We start from the raw sequence: 23035 nt of genomic DNA, 5'->3' as shown, positions 1-23035 counted from the left end.
AGTGGGATGGTGGAGAGAGATCCCCCAGGACGAAGGGGGGATGCGGGAGAGAGGTCCTTCAGGAGGAAGGGGGATGGGGGAGAGAGCTCCCACAGGAGGAAGGGGGATGGGGGAGAGAGTTACCACAGGAGGAACGGGGATGGGGAAGAGAGATACCACAGGTGGAAGGGGGGTGGGGAAGTGAGATCCCACAGGAGGAAGGGGATTGGCGGAGAGAAATCCCAGAGGAGGAAGGGGGATGGAGAAGAGAGATCCCACTGGAGGAAGGGGGTTTGGGGGAGAGATCCCACAAGAGGAAGGGGGATAGGGGAGAGAGTTCCCACAGGAGGTTGGGGGATGGGGGAGAGATATCCCACAGGAGAAAGGTTGTTGGGGGAGAGAGCTCCCACAGGAGGAAGGGGGGATGGGGGAGAGACCTCCCAAAAGAGGACGGGTGATGGGGGAGAGAGATCCCACAGGAGGATGGGGGATGGGGGAGAGAGATCCCACAGGAGGACGGGTGATGGAGGAGAGAGATCCCACAGCAGGAAGGGGGATGGGGTAGAGAGATCCCACAGTAGGAAGGGGGATGGGCGAGAGAGTTCCCACAGGAGGAAGGGGGATGGGGGAGAGATATCCCACAGGAGGAAGGGGGATGGGGATGATTGATCCCACAGAAGGATGGGATGGAGAATAGAGGTCCTACAGGAGGAAGAGGGATGTGGGAGAGGGATCCCACAGGAGGAAGGGGGATGGGGGAGAGATATCCCACAGGAGGAAGGGGGATGGGGATGATTGATCCCACAGGAGGATGGGATGGAGAATAGAGGTCCCACAGGAGGGAAGAGCGATGTGGGAGAGGGATCCCACAGGAGGAAGGGTGATGGGGGAAGAGAGAACCCACAGGAGGAAGAGGATGGCGGAGAGATATCCCAGAGGAGGAATGGGGGATGGGGTTGATTGATCCCACAGGAGGATGGGATGGAGAATAGAGGGTCCCACAGGAGGAGGGGGATGGGTGAGAGAGATCCCATAGGAGGAAGGGGGGTGGAGGAGATAGAGCCCACAGGAGGAAGGGGGATGGGAGAGAGAGATCCCACAGGAGGATGGGAGATGTGGGAGAGCTTTCCCACAGGAGAAGGCGGATGGTGGAGAGAGATCCCACAAGAGGAAGCGGAACGGGTTGAGAGATCCGACAGGAGGAAGGGGGATGGGGGGAGAGAGATCCCACAGGAGGACGGGTGATGGAGAGGAGAGATCCCACAGCAGGAAGGGGGATGGGGGGAGAGAGATCCCACAGGAGGAAGGGGGATGGGGGGAGAGAGTTCCCACAGGAGGAAGGGGGATGGGGGAGATATATCCCACAGGAGGAAGTGGGATGGGGATGATTGATCCCACAGGAGGATGGGATGGAGAATAGAGGTCCCACAGGAGGAAGAGGGATGTGGGAGAGGGATCCCACATGAGGAAGGGGGATGGGGGAAGAGAGAACCCACAGGAGGAAGGGGGATTGGGGAGAGATATCCCACAGGAGGAAGGGGGATGGGGATGATTGATCCCACATGAGGAAGGGGAATGGGGGGAGAGAGATCCCACAGGAGGAAGGGGGTTGTGGGAGAGAGTTCCCGCAGGAGGAAGGTGGATTGGGGAGAGAGTTCCCACAGGAGGAAGGTGGATGGAGGAAGAGAACCCACAGTAGAAAGGGGAATGGGGGAGAGAGATCCCACAGGATGAACCGGAATGGGGAAGAGATCCCACCGGAGGAAGGGGGATGGGGAAGTGAGATCCCACAGGAGGAAGGGGGATGGAAAGAGTGATCCCAAAGGAGGAAGGGGAATGGGGGATAGAGATCCCACAGGACAAAGGGTGATGGGGAAGGGAGGTCCCGCAGGAGGAAGGGGATGGGGGGGAGAGAGATCCCACAAGAGGAAGGGGGATGTGGACGAGAGATCCCACAGGAGGAAGTGGGATGGTGGAGAGAGATCCCCCAGGAGGAAGGGGGATGGAGGAGAGAGTACCCACAGAAGGAAGGGGGATGGGGATGAGAGATCCTACAGGAGGATGGGATGGAGTATAGAGGTCCCACATGAGGAAGGGGGATGGGGTGAGAGATCCCACAGGAGGATGGGGGATGGTGCAGAGAGAACCCACAGGAGAAGGGGGATGGGGATGAGAGGTCCCACAGGAGGAAGAGGGATGTTGGAGAGGGATCCCACCGGAGTAAGGGGGATGGGGAAGAGAGAACCCACAGGATGTAGGGGGATGGGGGAGAGAGAACCCACAGGAGGAAGGGGGATGGAGAATAGAGGTCCCACAGAATGTAGGGGGATGGGGGCGAGAGAACCCACAGGAGGATGGCCGATGGGGGAGAGACATCCCACAGGAGGAAGAGGGATGCGGATGATTGATCCCACAGGAGGATGGGATGGAGAATAGAGGTCCCACAGGAGGTAGGGGGATGGCCGAGAGAGATCCCACAGGGGGAAGGGGGATGGAGGAGAGAGATCCCACAGGGGGAAGGGGGATGGGGGAGAGAGATCCCACAGGAGGATGGGGGGGTTGTGGGGGAGAATCCCACAGGAGGAAGTGGGATGTTGGAGAGAGATCCCCCAGGACGAAGGGGGATGGGGAAGAGAGGTCCTTCAGGAGGAAGGGGGATGGCGGAGAGAGCTCCCACAGGAGGAAGGGGGATGGGGGGAGAGAGATACCACAGGAGGAACGGGGATGGGGAAGAGAGATCCCACAGGACGAAGGGTGATGGGGAAGGGTGATCCCACAGGAGGAAGTGGGGATGGTGGAGAGAGATCCCCCAGGACGAAGGGGGATGGGGGAGAGAGGTCCTTCAGGAGCAAGGGGGATGGGGGAGAGAGCTCCCACAGGAGGAAGGGGGATGGGGGAGAGAGTTACCACAGGAGGAACGGGGATGGGGGAAGAGAGATACCACAGGAGGAAGGGGGATGGGGAAGTGAGTTCCCACAGGAGGAAGGGGGATGGAGAACAGAGATCCCACAGGAGGAGAGGGGGTTGGGGGAGAGATCCCGCAAGAGGAAGGGGGATAGGGGAGAGAGTTCCCACAGGAGGTTGGGGGATGGGGGGAGAGAGATCCCACAGGAGGAAGGGGGATGGGGGAGAGAGGTTCCCACAGCAGGAAGGGGGATGGGCGGAGAGAGATCCCACAGGAGGAAGGGGGATGGGCGAGAGAGTTCCCACAGGAGGAAGGGGGATTGGGGAGAGATATCCCACAGTAGGAAGGGGGATGGGGATGATTGATCCCACAGGAGGATGGGATGGAGAATAGAGGTCCCACAGGAGGAAGAGGGATGTTGGAGAGGGATCCCACAGGAGGAAGGGGGATGGGGGAGAGATATCCCACAGGAGGAAGTGGGATGGGGATGATTGATCCCACAGGAGGATGGGATGGAGAATAGAGGTCCCACAGGAGGAAGGGGGATGGGGGAGAGAGATCCCACAGGAGGAAGGGGGATGGAGGAGAGAGAACCCACAGGAGGAGAGGGATGGGGGGAGAGATATCCCAGAGGAGGAAGTGGGATGGGGATGATTGATCCCACAGGAGGATGGATGGAGAATAGAGGTCCCACAGTAGGAAGGGGGATGGGGGGGAGAGAGATCCCACAGGAGGAAGGGGGATGGTGGAGAGAGATCCCACAGGAGGAAGGGGAGATGTGGGAGAGAGATCCCACAGGAGAAGGCGGATGGTGGAGAGAGATCCCACAAGAGGAAGCGGAATGGGGGTGAGAGATCCTACAGGAGGAAGGGGGATGGGGGAGAGAGATCCCACAGGAGGACGGGTGATGGAGGGGAGAGATCCCACAGCAGGAAGGGGGGATGGGGGGAGAGAGATCCCACAGGAGGAAGGGGGATGGGGGGGAGAGAGTTCCGGACAGGAGGAAGGGGGATGGGGGAGAGATATCCCAGAAGAGGAAGTGGGATGGGGGATGATTGATCCCACAGGAGGATGGGATGGAGAATAGAGGTCCCACAGGAGGAAGAGGGATGTGGGAGAGGGATCCCACATGAGGAAGGGGGATGGGGAAGAGACAACCCACAGGAGGAAGGGGGATGGGGGAGAGATATCCCACAGGAGGAAGGGGGATGGGGATGATTGATCCCACAGGAGGATGGAATGGGGAATAGAGGTCCCACAGGAGGAAGGGGGATGGGGGAGGAGAGATCCCACAGGAGGAAGGGGGAGGGATGGAGGGATAGAGCCCACAGGAGGAACGGGGGATGGGAGAGAGAGATCCCACAGGAGGAAGAGGGATGTTGGAGAGGGATCCCCACCGGAGTAAGGGGGATGGGGAAGAGAGAACCCACAGGAGGAAGGGGGGATGGCGGAGAGATCCCACAGGAGGAAGGGGGATGGGGATGATTGATCCCACAGGAGGATGGGATGGAGAATAGAGGTCCCCACAGGAGGAAGGGCGATGGGGGAGAGAGATCCCACAGGAGGAAGGGGGATGGAGGAGAGAGAGCCCCCAGGAGGAAGGGGGATGGCGGGAGCGAGATCCCACAGGAGGATGGGATGGAGAATAGAGGTCCACAGGATGTAGGGGGAGGGGGGGAGAGAGAACCCACAGGAGGAAGGGGGATGGAGAATAGAGGTCCCACAGGATGTAGGGGGATGGGGCGAGAGAACCCACAGGAGGAAGGCCGATGGGGGAGAGACATCCCACAGGAGGAAGAGGGATGCGGATGATTGATCCCACAGGAGGATGGGATGGAGAATAGAGGTCCCACAGGAGGTAGGGGGATGGCCGAGAGAGATCCCACAGGGGGGAAGGGGGATGGAGGAGAGAGATCCCACAGGGGGAAGGGGGGATGGGGGGAGAGAGATCCCACAGGAGGATGGGGGGTTGTGGGGGGAGAAATCCCACAGCAGGAAGTGGGATGTTGGAGAGAGATCCCCCAGGACGAAGGGGGATGGGGAAGAGAGGTCCTTCAGGAGGAAGGGGAATGGCGGAGAGAGCTCCCACAGGAGGAAGGGGGATGGGGGGAGAGAGATACCACAGGAGGAACGGGGATGGGGAAGAGAGATCCCACAGGACGAAGGGTGATGGGGAAGGGTGATCCCACAGGAGGGAAGTGGGATGGTGGAGAGAGATCCCCCAGGACGAAGGGGGTTGGGGGAGAGAGGTCCTTCAGGAGGAAGGGGGATGGGGGAGAGAGCTCCCACAGGAGGAAGGGGGATGGGGGAGAGAGTTACCACAGGAGGGAACGGGGATGGGGAAGAGAGATACCACAGGAGGAAGGGGGATGGGGAAGTGAGTTCCCACAGGAGGAAGGGGGATGGAGAACAGAGATCCCACAGGAGGAAGGGGGGTTGGGGGAGAGATCCCGCAAGAGGAAGGGGGATAGGGGAGAGATTTCCCACAGGAGGTTGGGGGATGGGGGAGAGAGATCCCACAGGAGGAAGGGGGATGGGGGAGAGAGTTCCCACAGGAGGAAGGGGGATAGGGGAGAAAGATCCCACAGGAGTACGGGGGATGGAGGAGAGAGATCCACAGGAGGACGGGTGATGGAGGAGAGAGATCCCACAGCAGGAAGGGGGGATGGGCGAGAGAGATCCCACAGGAGGAAGGGGGGATGGGCGAGAGAGTTCCCACAGGAGGAAGGGGGATTGGGGAGAGATATCCCACAGGAGGAAGGGGGATGGGGATGATTGATCCCACAGGAGGATGGGATGGAGAATAGAGGTCCCACAGGAGGAAGAGGGATGTGGGAGAGGGATCCCACAGGAGGAAGGGGGATGGGGGAGAGATATCCCACAGGAGGAAGGGGGATGGGAGAGAGAGATCCCACAGGAGGAAGGGAGATGTGGGAGAGAGATCCCACAGGAGAAGGCGGATGGTGGAGAGAGATCCCACAAGAGGAAGCGGAATGGAGGAGAGAGAGCCCACAGAGGAAGGGGGATGGGAGAGCGAGATCCCACAGGAGGAAGGGGGATGGGGGAGAGAGATCCCACAGGAGGAAGGGGGATGGAGGAGAGAGAGCCCACAGGAGGAAGGGGGATGGGAGAGAGAGATCCCACAGGAGGATGGGATGGAGAATAGAGGTCCCACAGGATGTAGGGGGATGGGGGAGAGAGAACCCACAGGAGGAAGGCGGATGGGGGAGAGACATCCCACAGGAGGAAGAGGGATGGGGATGATTGATCCCACAGGAGGACGGGATGGAGAATAGAGGTCCCACAGGAGGAAGGGGGATGGGCGAGAGAGATCCCACAGGGGGAAGGGGGATGGAGGAGAGAGAGCCCACAGGAGGAAGGGGGTTGGGAGAGAGAGATCCTACAGGAGGAAGGGGGGTGGGGGGGGAGAAATCCCACAGGAGGAAGTGGGGATGGTGGAGAGAGTTCCCCCAGGACGAAGGGGGATGGGGGAGAGAGGTCCTTCAGGAGGAAGGGGGGATGGCGGTGAGAGCTCCCACAGGAGGAAGGGGGATGTGGGAGAGAGATACCACAGGAGGAACGGGGATTGGGAAGAGAGATCCCACAGGACGAAGGGTGATGGGGAAGGGTGATCCCCACAGGAGGAAGTGGGATGGTGGAGATAGATCCCCCAGGACGAAGGGGGATGGGGGAGAGAGGTCCTTCAGGAGGAAGGGGGATGGGGGAGAGAGCTCCCACAGGAGGAAGGGGGATGGGGGGAGAGAGTTACCACAGGAGGAACGGGGATGGGGAAGAGAGATACCACAGGAGGAAGGGGGATGGGGAAGTGAGATCCCAACAGGAGGAAGGGGGATGGAGAAGAGAGATCCCACAGGAGAAGGGGGGTTGGGGTGAGAGATCCCACAAGAGGAAGGGGGATAGGGGAGAGAGTTCCCACAGGAGGTTGGGGGATGGGGGAGAGAGATCCCACGGAGAAAGGTTGTTGGGGGAGAGAGCTCCCACAGGAGGAAGGGGGATGGGGGTGAGAGATCCGACAGGAGGAAGGGGGATGGGGGGAGAGAGGATCCCACAGGAGGACGGGTGGATGGAGGGGAGAGATCCCACAGCAGGAGGGGGATGGGGGAGAGAGATCCCACAGGAGGAAGGGGGATGGGGGAGAGAGTTCCGACAGGAGGAAGGGGGATGGGGGAGAGATATCCCAGAGGAGGAAGTGGGATGGGGATGATTGATCCCACAGGAGGATGGGATGGAGAATAGAGGTCCCACAGGAGGAAGAGGGATGTGGGAGAGGGATCCCACATGAGGAAGGGGGATGGGGAAGAGACAACCCACAGGAGGAAGGGGGATGGGGGAGAGATATCCCACAGGAGGAAGGGGGATGGGGATGATTGATCCCACAGGAGGATGGAATGTGGAATAGAGGTCCCACAGGAGGAAGGGGGATGGGGGAGAGAGATCCCACAGGAGGAAGGGGGATGGAGGAGAGAGAGCCCACAGGAGGAAGGGGGATGGGAGAGAGAGATCCCACAGGAGGAAGGGAGATGTGGGAGAGAGATCCCACAGGAGAAGGCGGATGGTGGAGAGAGATCCCACAAGAGGAAGCGGAATGGAGGAGAGAGAGCCCACAGGAGGAAGGGGGATGGGAGAGCGAGATCCCACAGGAGGAAGGGGGATGGGGGAGAGAGATCCCACAGGATAAGGCGGATGGTGGAGAGAGATCCCACAAGAGGAAGGGGGATGTGGGAGAGAGATCCCACAGGAGAAGGCAGATGGTGGAGAGAGATCCCACAAGAGGAAGAGGAATGGAGGAGAGAGTGCCCACAGGAGGAAGGGGGATGGGAGAGAGAGATCCCACAGGAGGAAGGGGGTTGGGGGAGAGAGATCCCACAGGAGGAATGGGATTGGGAAGAGAGTTCCCACAGGAGGAATGGAGATGGGGGAGGCAGATCCCACAGGAGGAAGAGGGATGGGGAAGAGAGATCCCACAGGAGGATGGGAGATAGGGGAGAGAGATCCCACAGGAGGAAGGGGGATGGGGGATGGAGGTCCCACAGGAGGAAGGGGGATGTGTGAGAGAGTTCCCACAGGAGGAAGGGGATGGGGGAGAGAGATCCCACAGGAGGATTGGGGATGGGTGAGAGATATCCCACAGGAGGAAGGGGGATGGGGATGATTGATCCCACAGGAGGATGGGATGGAGAATAGAGGTCCCACAGTAGGAAGAGGGATGTGGGAGAGGGATCCCACAGGAGGAAGGGGGATGGGGAAGAGAGAACCCACAGGAGGAAGGGGGATGGGGGAGAGATATCCCACAGAGGAAGGGGGATGGGGATGATTGATCCCACAGGAGGATGGGATGGAGAATAGAGGTCCCACAGGAGAAAGCGGAATGGGGGAGAGAGATCCCACAGGAGGAAGGGGGATGGAGGAGAGAGAGCCCGCAGGAGGAAGGGGGATGGGAGAGAGAGATCCCACAGGAGGAAGGGAGATGTGGGAGAGAGATCCCACAGGAGAAGGCGGATGGTGGAGAGAGATCCCACAAGAGGAAGCGGAATGGAGGAGAGAGAGCCCACAGGAGGAAGGGGGATGGGGAGAGCGAGATCCCACAGGAGGAAGGGGGATGGGGGAGAGAGATCCCACAGGAGGAAGGGGGATGGAGGAGAGAGAGCCCACAGGAGGAAGGGGGATGGGAGAGAGAGATCCCACAGGAGGATGGGATGGAGAATAGAGGTCCCACAGGATGTAGGGGGATGGGGGAGAGAGAACCCACAGGAGGAAGGGGGATGGAGAATAGTGGTCCCACAGGATGTAGGGGGATGGGGGCGAGAGAACCCACAGGAGGAAGGCGGATGGGGGAGAGACATCCCACAGGAGGAAGAGGGATGGGGATGATTGATCCCACAGGAGGACGGGATGGAGAATAGAGGTCCCACAGGAGGTAGGGGGATGGGCGAGAGAGATCCCACAGGGGGAAGGGGGATGGAGGAGAGAGAGCCCACAGGAGGAAGGGGGTTGGGAGAGAGAGATCCCACAGGAGGAAGGGGGGTGGCGGGGGAGAAATCCCACAGGAGGAAGTGGGATGGTGGAGAGAGTTCCCCCAGGACGAAAGGGGATGGGGGGAGCGAGGTCGTTCAGGAGGAAGGGGGATGGCGGAGAGAGCTCCCACAGGAGGAAGGGGGATGTGGGAGAGAGATACCACAGGAGGAACGGGGATGGGGAAGAGAGATCCCACAGGACGAAGGGTGATGGGGAAGGGTGATCCCACAGGAGGAAGTGGGATGGTGGAGAGAGATCCCCCAGGACGAAGGGGGATGGGGGAGAGAGGTCCTTCAGGAATAAGGGGGATGGGGGAGAGAGCTCCCACAGGAGGAATGGGGATGGGGGGAGAGAGTTACCACAGGAGGAACGGGGATGGGGAAGAGAGATACCACAGAGGAAGGGGGATGGGGATGATTGATCCCACAGGAGGATGGGATGGAGAATAGAGGTCCCAGAGGAGGAAGGGGAATGGGGGAGAGAGATCCCACAGGAGGAAGGGGGATGGAGGAGAGAGAGCCCACAGGAGGAAGGGGGATGGGAGAGAGAGATCCCACAGGAGGAAGGGAGATGTGGGAGAGAGATCCCACAGGAGAAGGGGGATGGTGGAGAGAGATCCCACAAGAGGAAGCGGAATGGAGGAGAGAGAGCCCACAGGAGGAAGGGGGATGGGAGAGCGAGATCCCACAGGAGGAAGGGGGATGGGGGAGAGAGATCCCACAGGAGGAAGGGGGATGGAGGAGAGAGAGCCCACAGGAGGAAGGGGGGATGGGAGAGAGAGATCCCACAGGAGGATGGGATGGAGAATAGAGGTCCCACAGGATGTAGGGGGATGGGGGAGAGAGAACCCACAGGAGGAAGGGGGATGGAGAATAGAGGTCCCACAGGATGTAGGGGGATGGGGGCGAGAGAACCCACAGGAGGAAGGCGGATGGGGGAGAGACATCCCGCAGGAGGAAGAGGGATGGGGATGATTGATCCCACAGGAGGACGGGATGGAGAATAGAGGTCCCACAGGAGGTAGGGGGATGGGCGAGAGAGATCCCACAGGGGGAAGGGGGATGGAGGAGAGAGAGCCCACAGGAGGAAGGGGGTTGGGAGAGAGAGATCCCACAGGAGGAAGGGGGGTGGGGGGGGAGAAATCCTACAGGAGGAAGTGGGATGGTGGAGAGAGTTCCCCCAGGACGAAGGGGGATGGGGGAGAGAGGTCCTTCAGGAGGAAGGGGGATGGCGGAGAGAGCTCCCACAGGAGGAAGGGGGATGTGGGAGAGAGATACCACAGGAGGAACGGGGATTGGGAAGAGAGATCCCACAGGACGAAGGGTGATGGGGAAGGGTGATCCCACAGGAGGAAGTGGGATGGTGGAGAGAGATCCCCCAGGACGAAGGGGGATGGGGGAGAGAGGTCCTTCAGGAGGATGGGGGATGGGGGAGAGAGATCCCACAGGAGGAAGGGAGATGGAGGAGAGAGATCCCACAGGAGGAAGGGAGATGTGGGAGAGAGATCCCACAGGAGAAGGCGGATGGTGGAGAGAGATCCCACAAGAGGAAGCGGAATGGGGGTGAGAGATCCGACAGGAGGAAGGGGGATGGGGGAGAGAGATCCCACAGGAGGACGGGTGATGGAGGGGAGAGATCCCACAGCAGGTAGGGGGATGGGGGAGAGAGATCCCACAGGAGGAAGGGGGATGGGGGAGAGAGTTCCGACAGGAGGAAGGGGGATGGGGGAGAGATATCCCAGAGGAGGAAGTGGGATGGGGATGATTGATCCCACAGGAGGATGGGATGGAGAATAGAGGTCCCACAGGAGGAAGAGGGATGTGGGAGAGGGATCCCACATGAGGAAGGGGGATGGGGAAGAGACAACCCACAGGAGGAAGGGGGATGGGGGAGAGATATCCCACAGGAGGAAGGGGGATGGGGATGATTGATCCCACAGGAGGATGGAATGGGGAATAGAGGTCCCACAGGAGGAAGGGGGATGGGGGAGAGAGATCCCACAGGAGGAAGGGGGATGGAGGAGAGAGAGCCCACAGGAGGAAGGGGGATGGGAGAGAGAGATCCCACAGGAGGAAGGGAGATGTGGGAGAGAGATCCCACAGGAGAAGGCGGATGGTGGAGAGAGATCCCACAAGAGGAAGCGGAATGGAGGAGAGAGAGCCCACAGGAGGAAGGGGGATGGGAGAGCGAGATCCCACAGGAGGAAGGGGGATGGGGGAGAGAGATCCCACAGGATAAGGCGGATGGTGGAGAGAGATCCCACAAGAGGAAGGGGGATGTGGGAGAGAGATCCCACAGGAGAAGGCAGATGGTGGAGAGAGATCCCACAAGAGGAAGAGGAATGGAGGAGAGAGTGCCCACAGGAGGAAGGGGGATGGGCGAGAGAGATCCCACAGGGGGAAGGGGGATGGAGGAGAGAGAGCCCACAGGAGGAAGGGGGTTGGGAGAGAGAGATCCCACAGGAGGAAGGGGGGGTGGCGGGGGAGAAATCCCACAGGAGGAAGAGGGATGGGGATGATTGATCCCACAGGAGGACGGGATGGAGAATAGAGGTCCCACAGGAGGTAGGGGGATGGGCGAGAGAGATCCCACAGGGGGAAGGGGGATGGAGGAGAGAGAGCCCACAGGAGGAAGGGGGTTGGGAGAGAGAGATCCCACAGGAGGAAGGGGGGGTGGCGGGGGAGAAATCCCACAGGAGGAAGTGGGATGGTGGAGAGAGTTCCCCCAGGACGAAAGGGGATGGGGGAGCGAGGTCCTTCAGGAGGAAGGGGGATGGCGGAGAGAGCTCCCACAGGAGGAAGGGGGATGTGGGAGAGAGATACCACAGGAGGAACGGGGATGGGGAAGAGAGATCCCACAGGACGAAGGGTGATGGGGAAGGGTGATCCCACAGGAGGAAGTGGGATGGTGGAGAGAGATCCCCCAGGACGAAGGGGGATGGGGGAGAGAGGTCCTTCAGGAATAAGGGGGATGGGGGAGAGAGCTCCCACAGGAGGAATGGGGATGGGGGAGAGAGTTACCACAGGAGGAACGGGGATGGGGAAGAGAGATACCACAGAGGAAGGGGGATGGGGATGATTGATCCCACAGGAGGATGGGATGGAGAATAGAGGTCCCAGAGGAGGAAGGGGAATGGGGGAGAGAGATCCCACAGGAGGAAGGGGGATGGAGGAGAGAGAGCCCACAGGAGGAAGGGGGATGGGAGAGAGAGATCCCACAGGAGGAAGGGAGATGTGGGAGAGAGATCCCACAGGAGAAGGGGGATGGTGGAGAGAGATCCCACAAGAGGAAGCGGAATGGAGGAGAGAGAGCCCACAGGAGGAAGGGGGATGGGAGAGCGAGATCCCACAGGAGGAAGGGGGATGGGGGAGAGAGATCCCACAGGAGGAAGGGGGATGGAGGAGAGAGAGCCCACAGGAGGAAGGGGGATGGGAGAGAGAGATCCCACAGGAGGATGGGATGGAGAATAGAGGTCCCACAGGATGTAGGGGGATGGGGGAGAGAGAACCCACAGGAGGAAGGGGGATGGAGAATAGAGGTCCCACAGGATGTAGGGGGATGGGGGCGAGAGAACCCACAGGAGGAAGGCGGATGGGGGAGAGACATCCCGCAGGAGGAAGAGGGATGGGGATGATTGATCCCACAGGAGGACGGGATGGAGAATAGAGGTCCCACAGGAGGTAGGGGGATGGGCGAGAGAGATCCCACAGGGGGAAGGGGGATGGAGGAGAGAGAGCCCACAGGAGGAAGGGGGTTGGGAGAGAGAGATCCCACAGGAGGAAGGGGGGTGGGGGGGGAGAAATCCTACAGGAGGAAGTGGGATGGTGGAGAGAGTTCCCCCAGGACGAAGGGGGATGGGGGAGAGAGGTCCTTCAGGAGGAAGGGGGATGGCGGAGAGAGCTCCCACAGGAGGAAGGGGGATGTGGGAGAGAGATACCACAGGAGGAACGGGGATTGGGAAGAGAGATCCCACAGGACGAAGGGTGATGGGGAAGGGTGATCCCACAGGAGGAAGTGGGATGGTGGAGAGAGATCCCCCAGGACGAAGGGGGATGGGGGAGAGAGGTCCTTCAGGAGGATGGGGGATGGGGGAGAGAGATCCCACAGGAGGAAGGGAGATGGAGGAGAGAGATCCCACAGGAGGAAGGGAGATGTGGGAGAGAGATCCCACAGGAGAAGGCGGATGGTGGAGAGAGATCCCACAAGAGGAAGCGGAATGGGGGTGAGAGATCCGACAGGAGGAAGGGGGATGGGGGAGAGAGATCCCACAGGAGGACGGGTGATGGAGGGGAGAGATCCCACAGCAGGTAGGGGGATGGGGGAGAGAGATCCCACAGGAGGAAGGGGGATGGGGGAGAGAGTTCCGACAGGAGGAAGGGGGATGGGGGAGAGATATCCCAGAGGAGGAAGTGGGATGGGGATGATTGATCCCACAGGAGGATGGGATGGAGAATAGAGGTCCCACAGGAGGAAGAGGGATGTGGGAGAGGGATCCCACATGAGGAAGGGGGATGGGGAAGAGACAACCCACAGGAGGAAGGGGGATGGGGGAGAGATATCCCACAGGAGGAAGGGGGATGGGGATGATTGATCCCACAGGAGGATGGAATGGGGAATAGAGGTCCCACAGGAGGAAGGGGGATGGGGGAGAGAGATCCCACAGGAGGAAGGGGGATGGAGGAGAGAGAGCCCACAGGAGGAAGGGGGATGGGAGAGAGAGATCCCACAGGAGGAAGGGAGATGTGGGAGAGAGATCCCACAGGAGAAGGCGGATGGTGGAGAGAGATCCCACAAGAGGAAGCGGAATGGAGGAGAGAGAGCCCACAGGAGGAAGGGGGATGGGAGAGCGAGATCCCACAGGAGGAAGGGGGATGGGGGAGAGAGATCCCACAGGATAAGGCGGATGGTGGAGAGAGATCCCACAAGAGGAAGGGGGATGTGGGAGAGAGATCCCACAGGAGAAGGCAGATGGTGGAGAGAGATCCCACAAGAGGAAGAGGAATGGAGGAGAGAGTGCCCACAGGAGGAAGGGGGATGGGAGAGAGAGATCCCACAGGAGGAAGGGGGTTGGGGGAGAGAGATCCCACAGGAGGAATGGGATTGGGAAGAGAGTTCCCACAGGAGGAATGGAGATGGGGGAGGCAGATCCCACAGGAGGAAGAGGGATGGGGAAGAGAGATCCCACAGGAGGATGGGAGATAGGGGAGAGAGATCCCACAGGAGGAAGGGGGATGGGGGATGGAGGTCCCACAGGAGGAAGGGGGATGTGTGAGAGAGTTCCCACAGGAGGAAGGGGGATGGGGGAGAGAGATCCCACAGGAGTATTGGGGATGGGTGAGAGATATCCCACAGGAGGAAGGGGGATGGGGATGATTGATCCCACAGGAGGATGGGATGGAGAATAGAGGTCCCACAGTAGGAAGAGGGATGTGGGAGAGGGATCCCACAGGAGGAAGGGGGATGGGGAAGAGAGAACCCACAGGAGGAAGGGGGATGGGGGAGAGATATCCCACAGAGGAAGGGGGATGGGGATGATTGATCCCACAGGAGGATGGGATGGAGAATAGAGGTCCCACAGGAGGAAGGGGAATGGGGGAGAGAGATCCCACAGGAGGAAGGGGGATGGAGGAGAGAGAGCCCGCAGGAGGAAGGGGGATGGGAGAGAGAGATCCCACAGGAGGAAGGGAGATGTGGGAGAGAGATCCCACAGGAGAAGGCGGATGGTGGAGAGAGATCCCACAAGAGGAAGCGGAATGGAGGAGAGAGAGCCCACAGGAGGAAGGGGGATGGGAGAGCGAGATCCCACAGGAGGAAGGGGGATGGGGGAGAGAGATCCCACAGGAGGAAGGGGGATGGAGGAGAGAGAGCCCACAGGAGGAAGGGGGATGGGAGAGAGAGATCCCACAGGAGGATGGGATGGAGAATAGAGGTCCCACAGGATGTAGGGGGATGGGGGAGAGAGAACCCACAGGAGGAAGGGGGATGGAGAATAGAGGTCCCACAGGATGTAGGGGGATGGGGGCGAGAGAACCCACAGGAGGAAGGCGGATGGGGGAGAGACATCCCACAGGAGGAAGAGGGATGGGGATGATTGATCCCACAGGAGGACGGGATGGAGAATAGAGGTCCCACAGGAGGTAGGGGGATGGGCGAGAGAGATCCCACAGGGGGAAGGGGGATGGAGGAGAGAGAGCCCACAGGAGGAAGGGGGTTGGGAGAGAGAGATCCCACAGGAGGAAGGGGGGTGGCGGGGGAGAAATCCCACAGGAGGAAGTGGGATGGTGGAGAGAGTTCCCCCAGGACGAAGGGGGATGGGGGAGCGAAGTCCTTCAGGAGGAAGGGGGATGGCGGAGAGAGCTCCCACAGGAGGAAGGGGGATGTGGGAGAGAGATACCACAGGAGGAACGGGGATGGGGAAGAGAGATCCCACAGGACGAAGGGTGATGGGGAAGGGTGATCCCACAGGAGGAAGTGGGATGGTGGAGAGAGATCCCCCAGGACGAAGGGGGATGGGGGAGAGAGGTACTTCAGGAGGAAGGGGGATGGGGGAGAGAGCTCCCACAGGAGGAAGGGGGATGGGGGAGAGAGTTACCACAGGAGGAACGGGAATGGGGAAGAGAGATACCACAGGAGGAAGGGGGATGGGGAAGTGAGATCCCACAGGAGGAAGGGGGATGGAGAAGAGAGATCCCACAGGAGGAAGGGGGTTGGGGGAGAGATCCCACAAGAGGAAGGGGGATAGGGGAGAGAGTTCCCACAGGAGGCTGGGGGATGGGGGAGAGAGATCCCACAGGAGAAAGGTTGTTGGGGGAGAGAGATCCCACAGGAGGAAGGGGGATGGGGGAGAGAGATCCCACAGGATAAGGCGGATGGTGGAGAGAGATCCCACAAGAGGAAGGGGGATGTGGGAGAGAGATCCCACAGGAGAAGGCAGATGGTGGAGAGAGATCCCACAAGAGGAAGAGGAATGGAGGAGAGAGTGCCCACAGGAGGAAGGGGGATGGGAGAGAGAGATCCCACAGGAGGAAGGGGGTTGGGGGAGAGAGATCCCACAGGAGGAATGGGATTGGGAAGAGAGTTCCCACAGGAGGAATGGAGATGGGGGAGGCAGATCCCACAGGAGGAAGAGGGATGGGGAAGAGAGATCCCACAGGAGGATGGGAGATAGGGGAGAGAGATCCCACAGGAGGAAGGGGGATGGGGGATGGAGGTCCCACAGGAGGAAGGGGGATGTGTGAGAGAGTTCCCACAGGAGGAAGGGGGATGGGGGAGAGAGATCCCACAGGAGTATTGGGGATGGGTGAGAGATATCCCACAGGAGGAAGGGGGATGGGGATGATTGATCCCACAGGAGGATGGGATGGAGAATAGAGGTCCCACAGTAGGAAGAGCGATGTGGGAGAGGGATCCCACAGGAGGAAGGGGGATGGGGAAGAGAGAACCCACAGGAGGAAGGGGGATGGGGGAGAGATATCCCACAGAGGAAGGGGGATGGGGATGATTGATCCCACAGGAGGATGGGATGGAGAATAGAGGTCCCACAGGAGGAAGGGGAATGGGGGAGAGAGATCCCACAGGAGGAAGGGGGATGGAGGAGAGAGAGCCCGCAGGAGGAAGGGGGATGGGAGAGAGAGATCCCACAGGAGGAAGGGAGATGTGGGAGAGAGATCCCACAGGAGAAGGCGGATGGTGGAGAGAGATCCCACAAGAGGAAGCGGAATGGAGGAGAGAGAGCCCACAGGAGGAAGGGGGATGGAGGAGAGAGAGCCCACAGGAGGAAGGGGGATGGGAGAGAGAGATCCCACAGGAGGATGGGATGGAGAATAGAGGTCCCACAGGATGTAGGGGGATGGGGGAGAGAGAACCCACAGGAGGAAGGGGGATGGAGAATAGAGGTCCCACAGGATGTAGGGGGATGGGGGCGAGAGAACCCACAGGAGGAAGGCGGATGGGGGAGAGACATCCCACAGGAGGAAGAGGGATGGGGATGATTGATCCCACAGGAGGACGGGATGGAGAATAGAGGTCCCACAGGAGGTAGGGGGATGGGCGAGAGAGATCCCACAGGGGGAAGGGGGATGGAGGAGAGAGAGCCCACAGGAGGAAGGGGGTTGGGAGAGAGAGATCCCACAGGAGGAAGGGGGGTGGCGGGGGAGAAATCCCACAGGAGGAAGTGGGATGGTGGAGAGAGTTCCCCCAGGACGAAGGGGGATGGGGGAGCGAGGTCCTTCAGGAGGAAGGGGGATGGCGGAGAGAGCTCCCACAGGAGGAAGGGGGATGTGGGAGAGAGATACCACAGGAGGAACGGGGATGGGGAAGAGAGATCCCACAGGACGAAGGGTGATGGGGAAGGGTGATCCCACAGGAGGAAGTGGGATGGTGGAGAGAGATCCCCCAGGACGAAGGGGGATGGGGGAGAGAGGTACTTCAGGAGGAAGGGGGATGGGGGAGAGAGCTCCCACAGGAGGAAGGGGGATGGGGGAGAGAGTTATCACAGGAGGAACGGGAATGGGGAAGAGAGATACCACAGGAGGAAGGGGGATGGGGAAGTGAGATCCCACAGGAGGAAGGGGGATGGAGAAGAGAGATCCCACAGGAGGAAGGGGGTTGGGGGAGAGATCCCACAAGAGGAAGGGGGATAGGGGAGAGAGTTCCCACAGGAGGTTGGGGGATGGGGGAGAGAGATCCCACAGGAGAAAGGTTGTTGGGGGAGAGAGCTCCCACAGGAGGAAGGGGGATGGGGGTGAGAGATCCGACAGGAGGAAGGGGGATGGGGGAGAGAGTTCCCACAGGAGGATGGGGGATGGGGGAGAGAGATCCCACAGGAGGACGGGTGATGGAGGAGAGAGATCCCACAGCAGGAAGGGGGATGGGGGAGAGAGATCCCACAGGAGGAAGTGGGATGGGCGAGAGAGTTCCCACAGGAGGAAGGGGGATGGGGGTGAGAGATCCGACAGGAGGAAGGGGGATGGGGGAGAGAGTTCCCACAGGAGGATGGGGGATGGGGGAGAGAGATCCCACAGTAGGACGGGTGATGGAGGAGAGAGATCCCACAGCAGGAAGGGGGATGGGGGAGAGAGATCCCACAGGAGGAAGTGGGATGGGCGAGAGAGTTCCCACAGGAGGAAGGGGGATGGGGGAGAGATATCCCACAGGAGGAAGGGGGATGGGGATGATTGATCCCACAGGAGGATGGGATGGAGAATAGAGGTCTCACAGGAGGAAGAGGGATGTGGGAGAGGGATCCCACAGGAGGAAGGGGGATGGGGAAGGGAGAACCCACAGGAGGAAGAGGGATGTGGGAGAGATATCCCAGAGGAGGAAGTGGGATGGGGATGATTGATCCCACAGGAGGATGGGATGGAGAATAGAGGTCCCACAGGAGGAAGGGGGATGGGGGAGAGTGATCCCACAGGAGGAAGGGGGATGGAGGAGAGAGAGCCCACAGGAGGAAGGGGGATGGGAGAGAGAGATCCCACAGGAGGAAGGGAGATGTGGGAGAGAGATCCCACAGGAGAAGGCGGATGGTGGTGAGAGATCCCACAAGAGGAAGCGGAATGGGAGTGAGAGATCCGACAGGAGGAAGGGGGATGGGGGGGAGAGATCCCACAGCAGGAAGGGGGATGGGGGAGAGAGATCCCACAGGAGGAAGAGGGATGTGGGAGAGGGATGCCACAGGAGGAAGGGGGATGGGAGAGAGAGATCCCACTGGAGGAAGGGAGATGTGGGAGAGAGATCCCACAGGAGAAGGCGGATGGTGGAGAGAGATCCCACAAGAGGAAGCGGAATGGAGGAGAGAGAGCCCACAGGAGGAAGGGGGATGGGAGAGCGAGATCCCACAGGAGGAAGGGGGATGGGGGAGAGAGATCCCACAGGAGAAGGCGGATGGTGGAGAGAGATCCCACAAGAGGAAGGGGGATGTGGGAGAGAGATCCCACAAGAGAAGGCGGATGGTGGAGAGAGATCCCACAAGAGGAAGAGGAATGGAGGAGAGAGTGCCCACAGGAGGAAGGGGGATGGGAGAGAGAGATCCCACAGGAGGAAGGGGGTTGGGGGAGAGAGATCCCACAGGAGGAATGGGATTGGGAAGAGAGTTCCCACAGGAGGAATGGAGATGGCGGAGGCAGATCCCACAGGAGGAAGAGGGATGGGGAAGAGAGATCCCACAGGCGGAAGGGAGATAGGGGAGAGAGATCCCACAGGAGGAAGGGGGATGGGGGATGGAGGTCCCACAGGAGGAAGGGGGATGTGTGAGAGAGTTCCCACAGGAGGAAAGGGGATGGGGGAGAGAGATCCCACAGGAGGATGGGGGATGGGTGAGAGATATCCCACAGGAGGAAGAGGGATGGGGATGATTGATCCCACAGGAGGATGGGGGTTGGAGGAGAGAGTTCCCACAGGAGGAAGGTGGATAGGGGAGAGAGTTCCCACAGGAGGAAGGTGGATGGAGGAGAGAGAACCCACAGTAGAAAGGGGAATGGGGGAGAGAGATCCCACAGGAGGAAGGGGGATGGGGAAGAGAGATCCCACAGGAGGAAGGGGGATGGGGAAGAGAGTTCCCACATGAGGAAGGTGGATGGAGGAGAGAGAACCCACAGTAGAAAGTGGAATGGGGGAGAGAGATCCCACAGGAGGAAGGGGGTTGGGGGAGAGAGATCCCACAGGAGGAAGGGGGTTGGGGGAGTGAGATCCTACAGGAGGAAGGGGGATGGGGGAGCGAGATCCCACAGGAGGAAGGGGGATGAGGAAGAGAGTATCCACTGTAGGAAGGGGGGGTGGGTAAAAGACATTCCACTGGAGGATGAGGAAAGGGTAATAGAGAGCCGACAGGAGGAATGGGGATGGCGACGAGATCCCTAAGAATCGAAGGGGGATTGGGATAAAAAGTCCCACAGGAGGATTCCAAGGGTAAACGATAATCCTACAAGACGAGAGGATGCAGAAAATTTTTGTACGTGTGTGTTGGGTCTGAACAGAGTCCCAGAGGAGATGCGGCCTCGCTCTCTGTGTATCTGGTAGTGAGCAAAGTCACACACTATCAAGGGCAGGGGAGGGCAATCTCACAATGGTATTTCTTTCCTTCTCACTGGGACAGTCTGCTGACGGTCTCTTGTCCCTCACCGGGAAGGGGTTGTGAATCTCTGACCCACCTGCTGCAGTCAGTGTCGGTCTGGGTGTCAGTAACAGTGAGAAGGAACATTGTCAATGGACGTGTCACAGGCAGCAGGAAACACGGCCATTCCTGTGATTTACCACCATTAAACCAATGGCCGTTGTTCACTGATCTGATGAAGTCTCCAACATCCCTTCACAATGAACCACAGAACCCTCCTATCCTTGGGGAGTTACTGACCGATCCCCGGGCAGTTGTCACAATTCTTCACAATCTGATTTATCACAGTTTAACCCAAATCCTTTTACATTGAAATGACACAATAAAACAATTTCACAGTTCTGAGTGAGAGATAAATCAAGTTACCTCAACTCCTGGCACTTGTGCAGCCCGGGTCCCAGCCGCTGGATTCCTTCACACTGAATGTGGCAGTTCCCCAGGTCGAGGTGTTTTATTGTTTCACAGAGTCCGATGGCATGAGACAGGACAGCGCAGTCAATCGGGGTCAGTGTCATTCTACTGAATGAAAGTGTTTCCACAGATCCCAATGCGTCCTGAGCCAGTCCACGATTCTGAGACTCAAACAGGTAGTGCAATGTGTTCAGGAGGCTCCTTTTACCAGCTTCACTCCCTGTGTTTCCACTCTTGCGTTTAACCTCCTCCTTCACCCAGTCAATCACCCGGCAGGTTGTTTCATGAAGAAATGGACCCAGAAACTCCTCCAGGCCCCGAGCTGTCATTGGGGAGGAGAGACCAGCAACAAAACGGAGAAATACCTCAAATCGCCTGTCTGTCGTGTTGTGGGCTTCAGTGAGGAATATCAGGATATCCCCAGGATGTTGATTCAGGAATTGTGCGACTGCAGCTACAAACTCTTGGATGGTGAGGTGTGGGAATGTGTACACCACGCTCTGGGCAGAACCCTCTCTCTCCAAAAGCTCCATCAGGAACCCGGACAGGAACTGGGAAGGCTGAAGATTGTACTTGATCAAATCTCCATCTGTAAACACAATCTTCTTCTCGGACACTCCTCTGAAGGCCATCTGACCAACCCTGAGTAACACATCACGGGGGTTCTCAATCTCACGGCCGTGGTTTTTCAGGATGTTGTAAATATAGTAGGAATATAGCTGGGTGATAGTCTTGGGAACTTGCTGTGGGTCCCTGACTCTTTTTGTGAAGAAGGGGCCCAGTGCCAGAGCGAGGATCCAGCAGTAGGAGGGGTTGTAGCTCATGGTGTACAGGATCTCGTTCTCCTTCACGTGTTTGAAAACAGCTTCCGCCACCGTCTGATCTTCAAAATGTCTGATGAAATATTCCTTCCGTTCCTCATCAACAAATCCCAGGATTTCAGCCCAGACAGCGATCTTTGCCTTTTCCATTAAATGTAACGCAGTGGGGCGGGTGGTCACCAGCACTGAACACCCTGGGAGCAGTTTGCCCTGGATTAAACTGTACACAATATCCGACACTTCACACCTCCACTCGGGATCTGGGCAGTGGTGCTTGCGTTCTGTATCTCTCCGACTGTCCTCAAAATTGATTTTGTGTTTGAATTCATCCAAACCATCGAATATAAACAGTATTCCCTTTCGGTTCTTCCAGACTTCTCTCAGGAAATTCCCAAAGTAAGGATACTGATCCAGAATCAGTTCCCTCAGGTTTATTCTACAATTAATGGTGTTTAAATCTCGGAATTTGAAACTGAAGACAAATTGGAACTGTTGGTATATTTTCCCCATGGCCCAGTCATAAACAATCTTTTGTACAATCGTTGTTTTCCCGATCCCCGGGACTCCCGCCACTGCTGCTGATCTCCCAGATTTGGATTTACTCCGGGAAAAGCTGCTCTGGAATAACTGATCAGTACGGATTTTTTCCAGCTGTCTGCGGAGTTGTTCCTCTCTATAATCCTCATGGTCTCTGCCTCTTGCCAGCAGCTCATGTTCCACCAGTCTCCGATCTCGAACAGTAGAAATGACCGTGAGCTCAGCGTATCGATCAGCCAGCTGGAAAACCTTCACCTTCTCCCTCATCAGGATCGTGTTCACTCTCAGTGTTTCAGTTTGTGCCCGCAGAGTGTCCTTGTGTTTCTGCTGAACATCTTCCATGGGAACAGAGAACATATTCAAAACGTTAAATGGCTCATCTGACAAAGAACTTTATAACGGTATTTCAGCATTCAGTGTTTGAGATTACATGAATAAATTCAGTGCTTCCATGGATATTAGGACAGAAAGTAAAATTCTGTTCACAGACATGGAATTGACAGCAATGGATGTTCCTGAAAATGTCCAATCCTCATGTTCTGGTTCTAGTTATTTGTGAAGGTGAACATTCCCCTGATTGCACTTTCTGAGGAAGCTTAAACAAGCAGCACTCCCCACTAACATCTTAACTACATTCTACAGAGGCGTGGTTGAGAGTGTGCTGACCTTTTGCATCACAACCTGGTACTCCAGCTGCAGCGCTGCCGACAAAAAAGCCTTGCAGGGGGTGGTTAGGGGAGCAGAGAAGGTTATTGGGGTCTCCCTACCTTCTGTCCAAGACCTCTTTCAACGTCGATGCCTCCGGAAGACACGGTACATCATTAAAGACCCCTCACACCCTCTCCATGAACTGTTTGTTCTTCTGCCATCAGGTAAACGTTACAGGAGCATCAAAACTAAAACCACAAGGCTACTGAACAGCTTCCTCCCACAGGCAGTCAGACTGCTAAATAGCTGCTCTACCTGACTCTGCTTTGGACACTTATAACTCGCACCGGACACTTATAACTTGATTTAAAGCGACATGTGGCTGTTGTGTTTTACTATTTATTGTTGTGTTTATTATTTAGTGTTGCGTTTGTTATGTTATGATTGCACTGCTCCTGGGAAACGCTGTGTCATTCTACCCTGCAGAGCTGATGTACGGTTGGAACGACAATACAGTTTTTGAATCTTGAATATCCTATTGCTATCCTGACTGCACTCCCGTTACAACACCATTTCACTATATTT

The 23035-nt window shown here is 58.3% G+C and overlaps 1 protein-coding gene and 1 long non-coding RNA gene across 2 annotated transcripts in view; one reads left to right on the top strand and one right to left on the bottom strand.

Annotated features, from left to right (window-relative positions):
• Positions 1-20790, bottom strand: part of LOC140721608 (NACHT, LRR and PYD domains-containing protein 12-like) — an 81127-nt gene extending 60337 nt beyond the window's left edge. The window contains exon 1 of the mRNA XM_073036420.1: positions 20400-20790. Coding sequence (XP_072892521.1) covers positions 20400-20773 — 374 coding nt within the window. The 5' untranslated portion in view covers positions 20774-20790. The remainder of the gene's footprint in view (positions 1-20399) is intronic.
• The window catches only part of LOC140721639 (uncharacterized), a 212207-nt gene that overhangs the window by 65674 nt on the left and 123498 nt on the right, over positions 1-23035 (top strand). The window lies entirely within an intron of this gene.

This window comes from Hemitrygon akajei, unplaced genomic scaffold (assembly GCF_048418815.1).
Source record: "Hemitrygon akajei unplaced genomic scaffold, sHemAka1.3 Scf000058, whole genome shotgun sequence".
Classification (NCBI taxonomy): domain Eukaryota; kingdom Metazoa; phylum Chordata; class Chondrichthyes; order Myliobatiformes; family Dasyatidae; genus Hemitrygon; species Hemitrygon akajei.
Note: the sequence above shows the minus strand (reverse complement) of the source record. Positions and strands in the feature narration are given on the sequence as shown.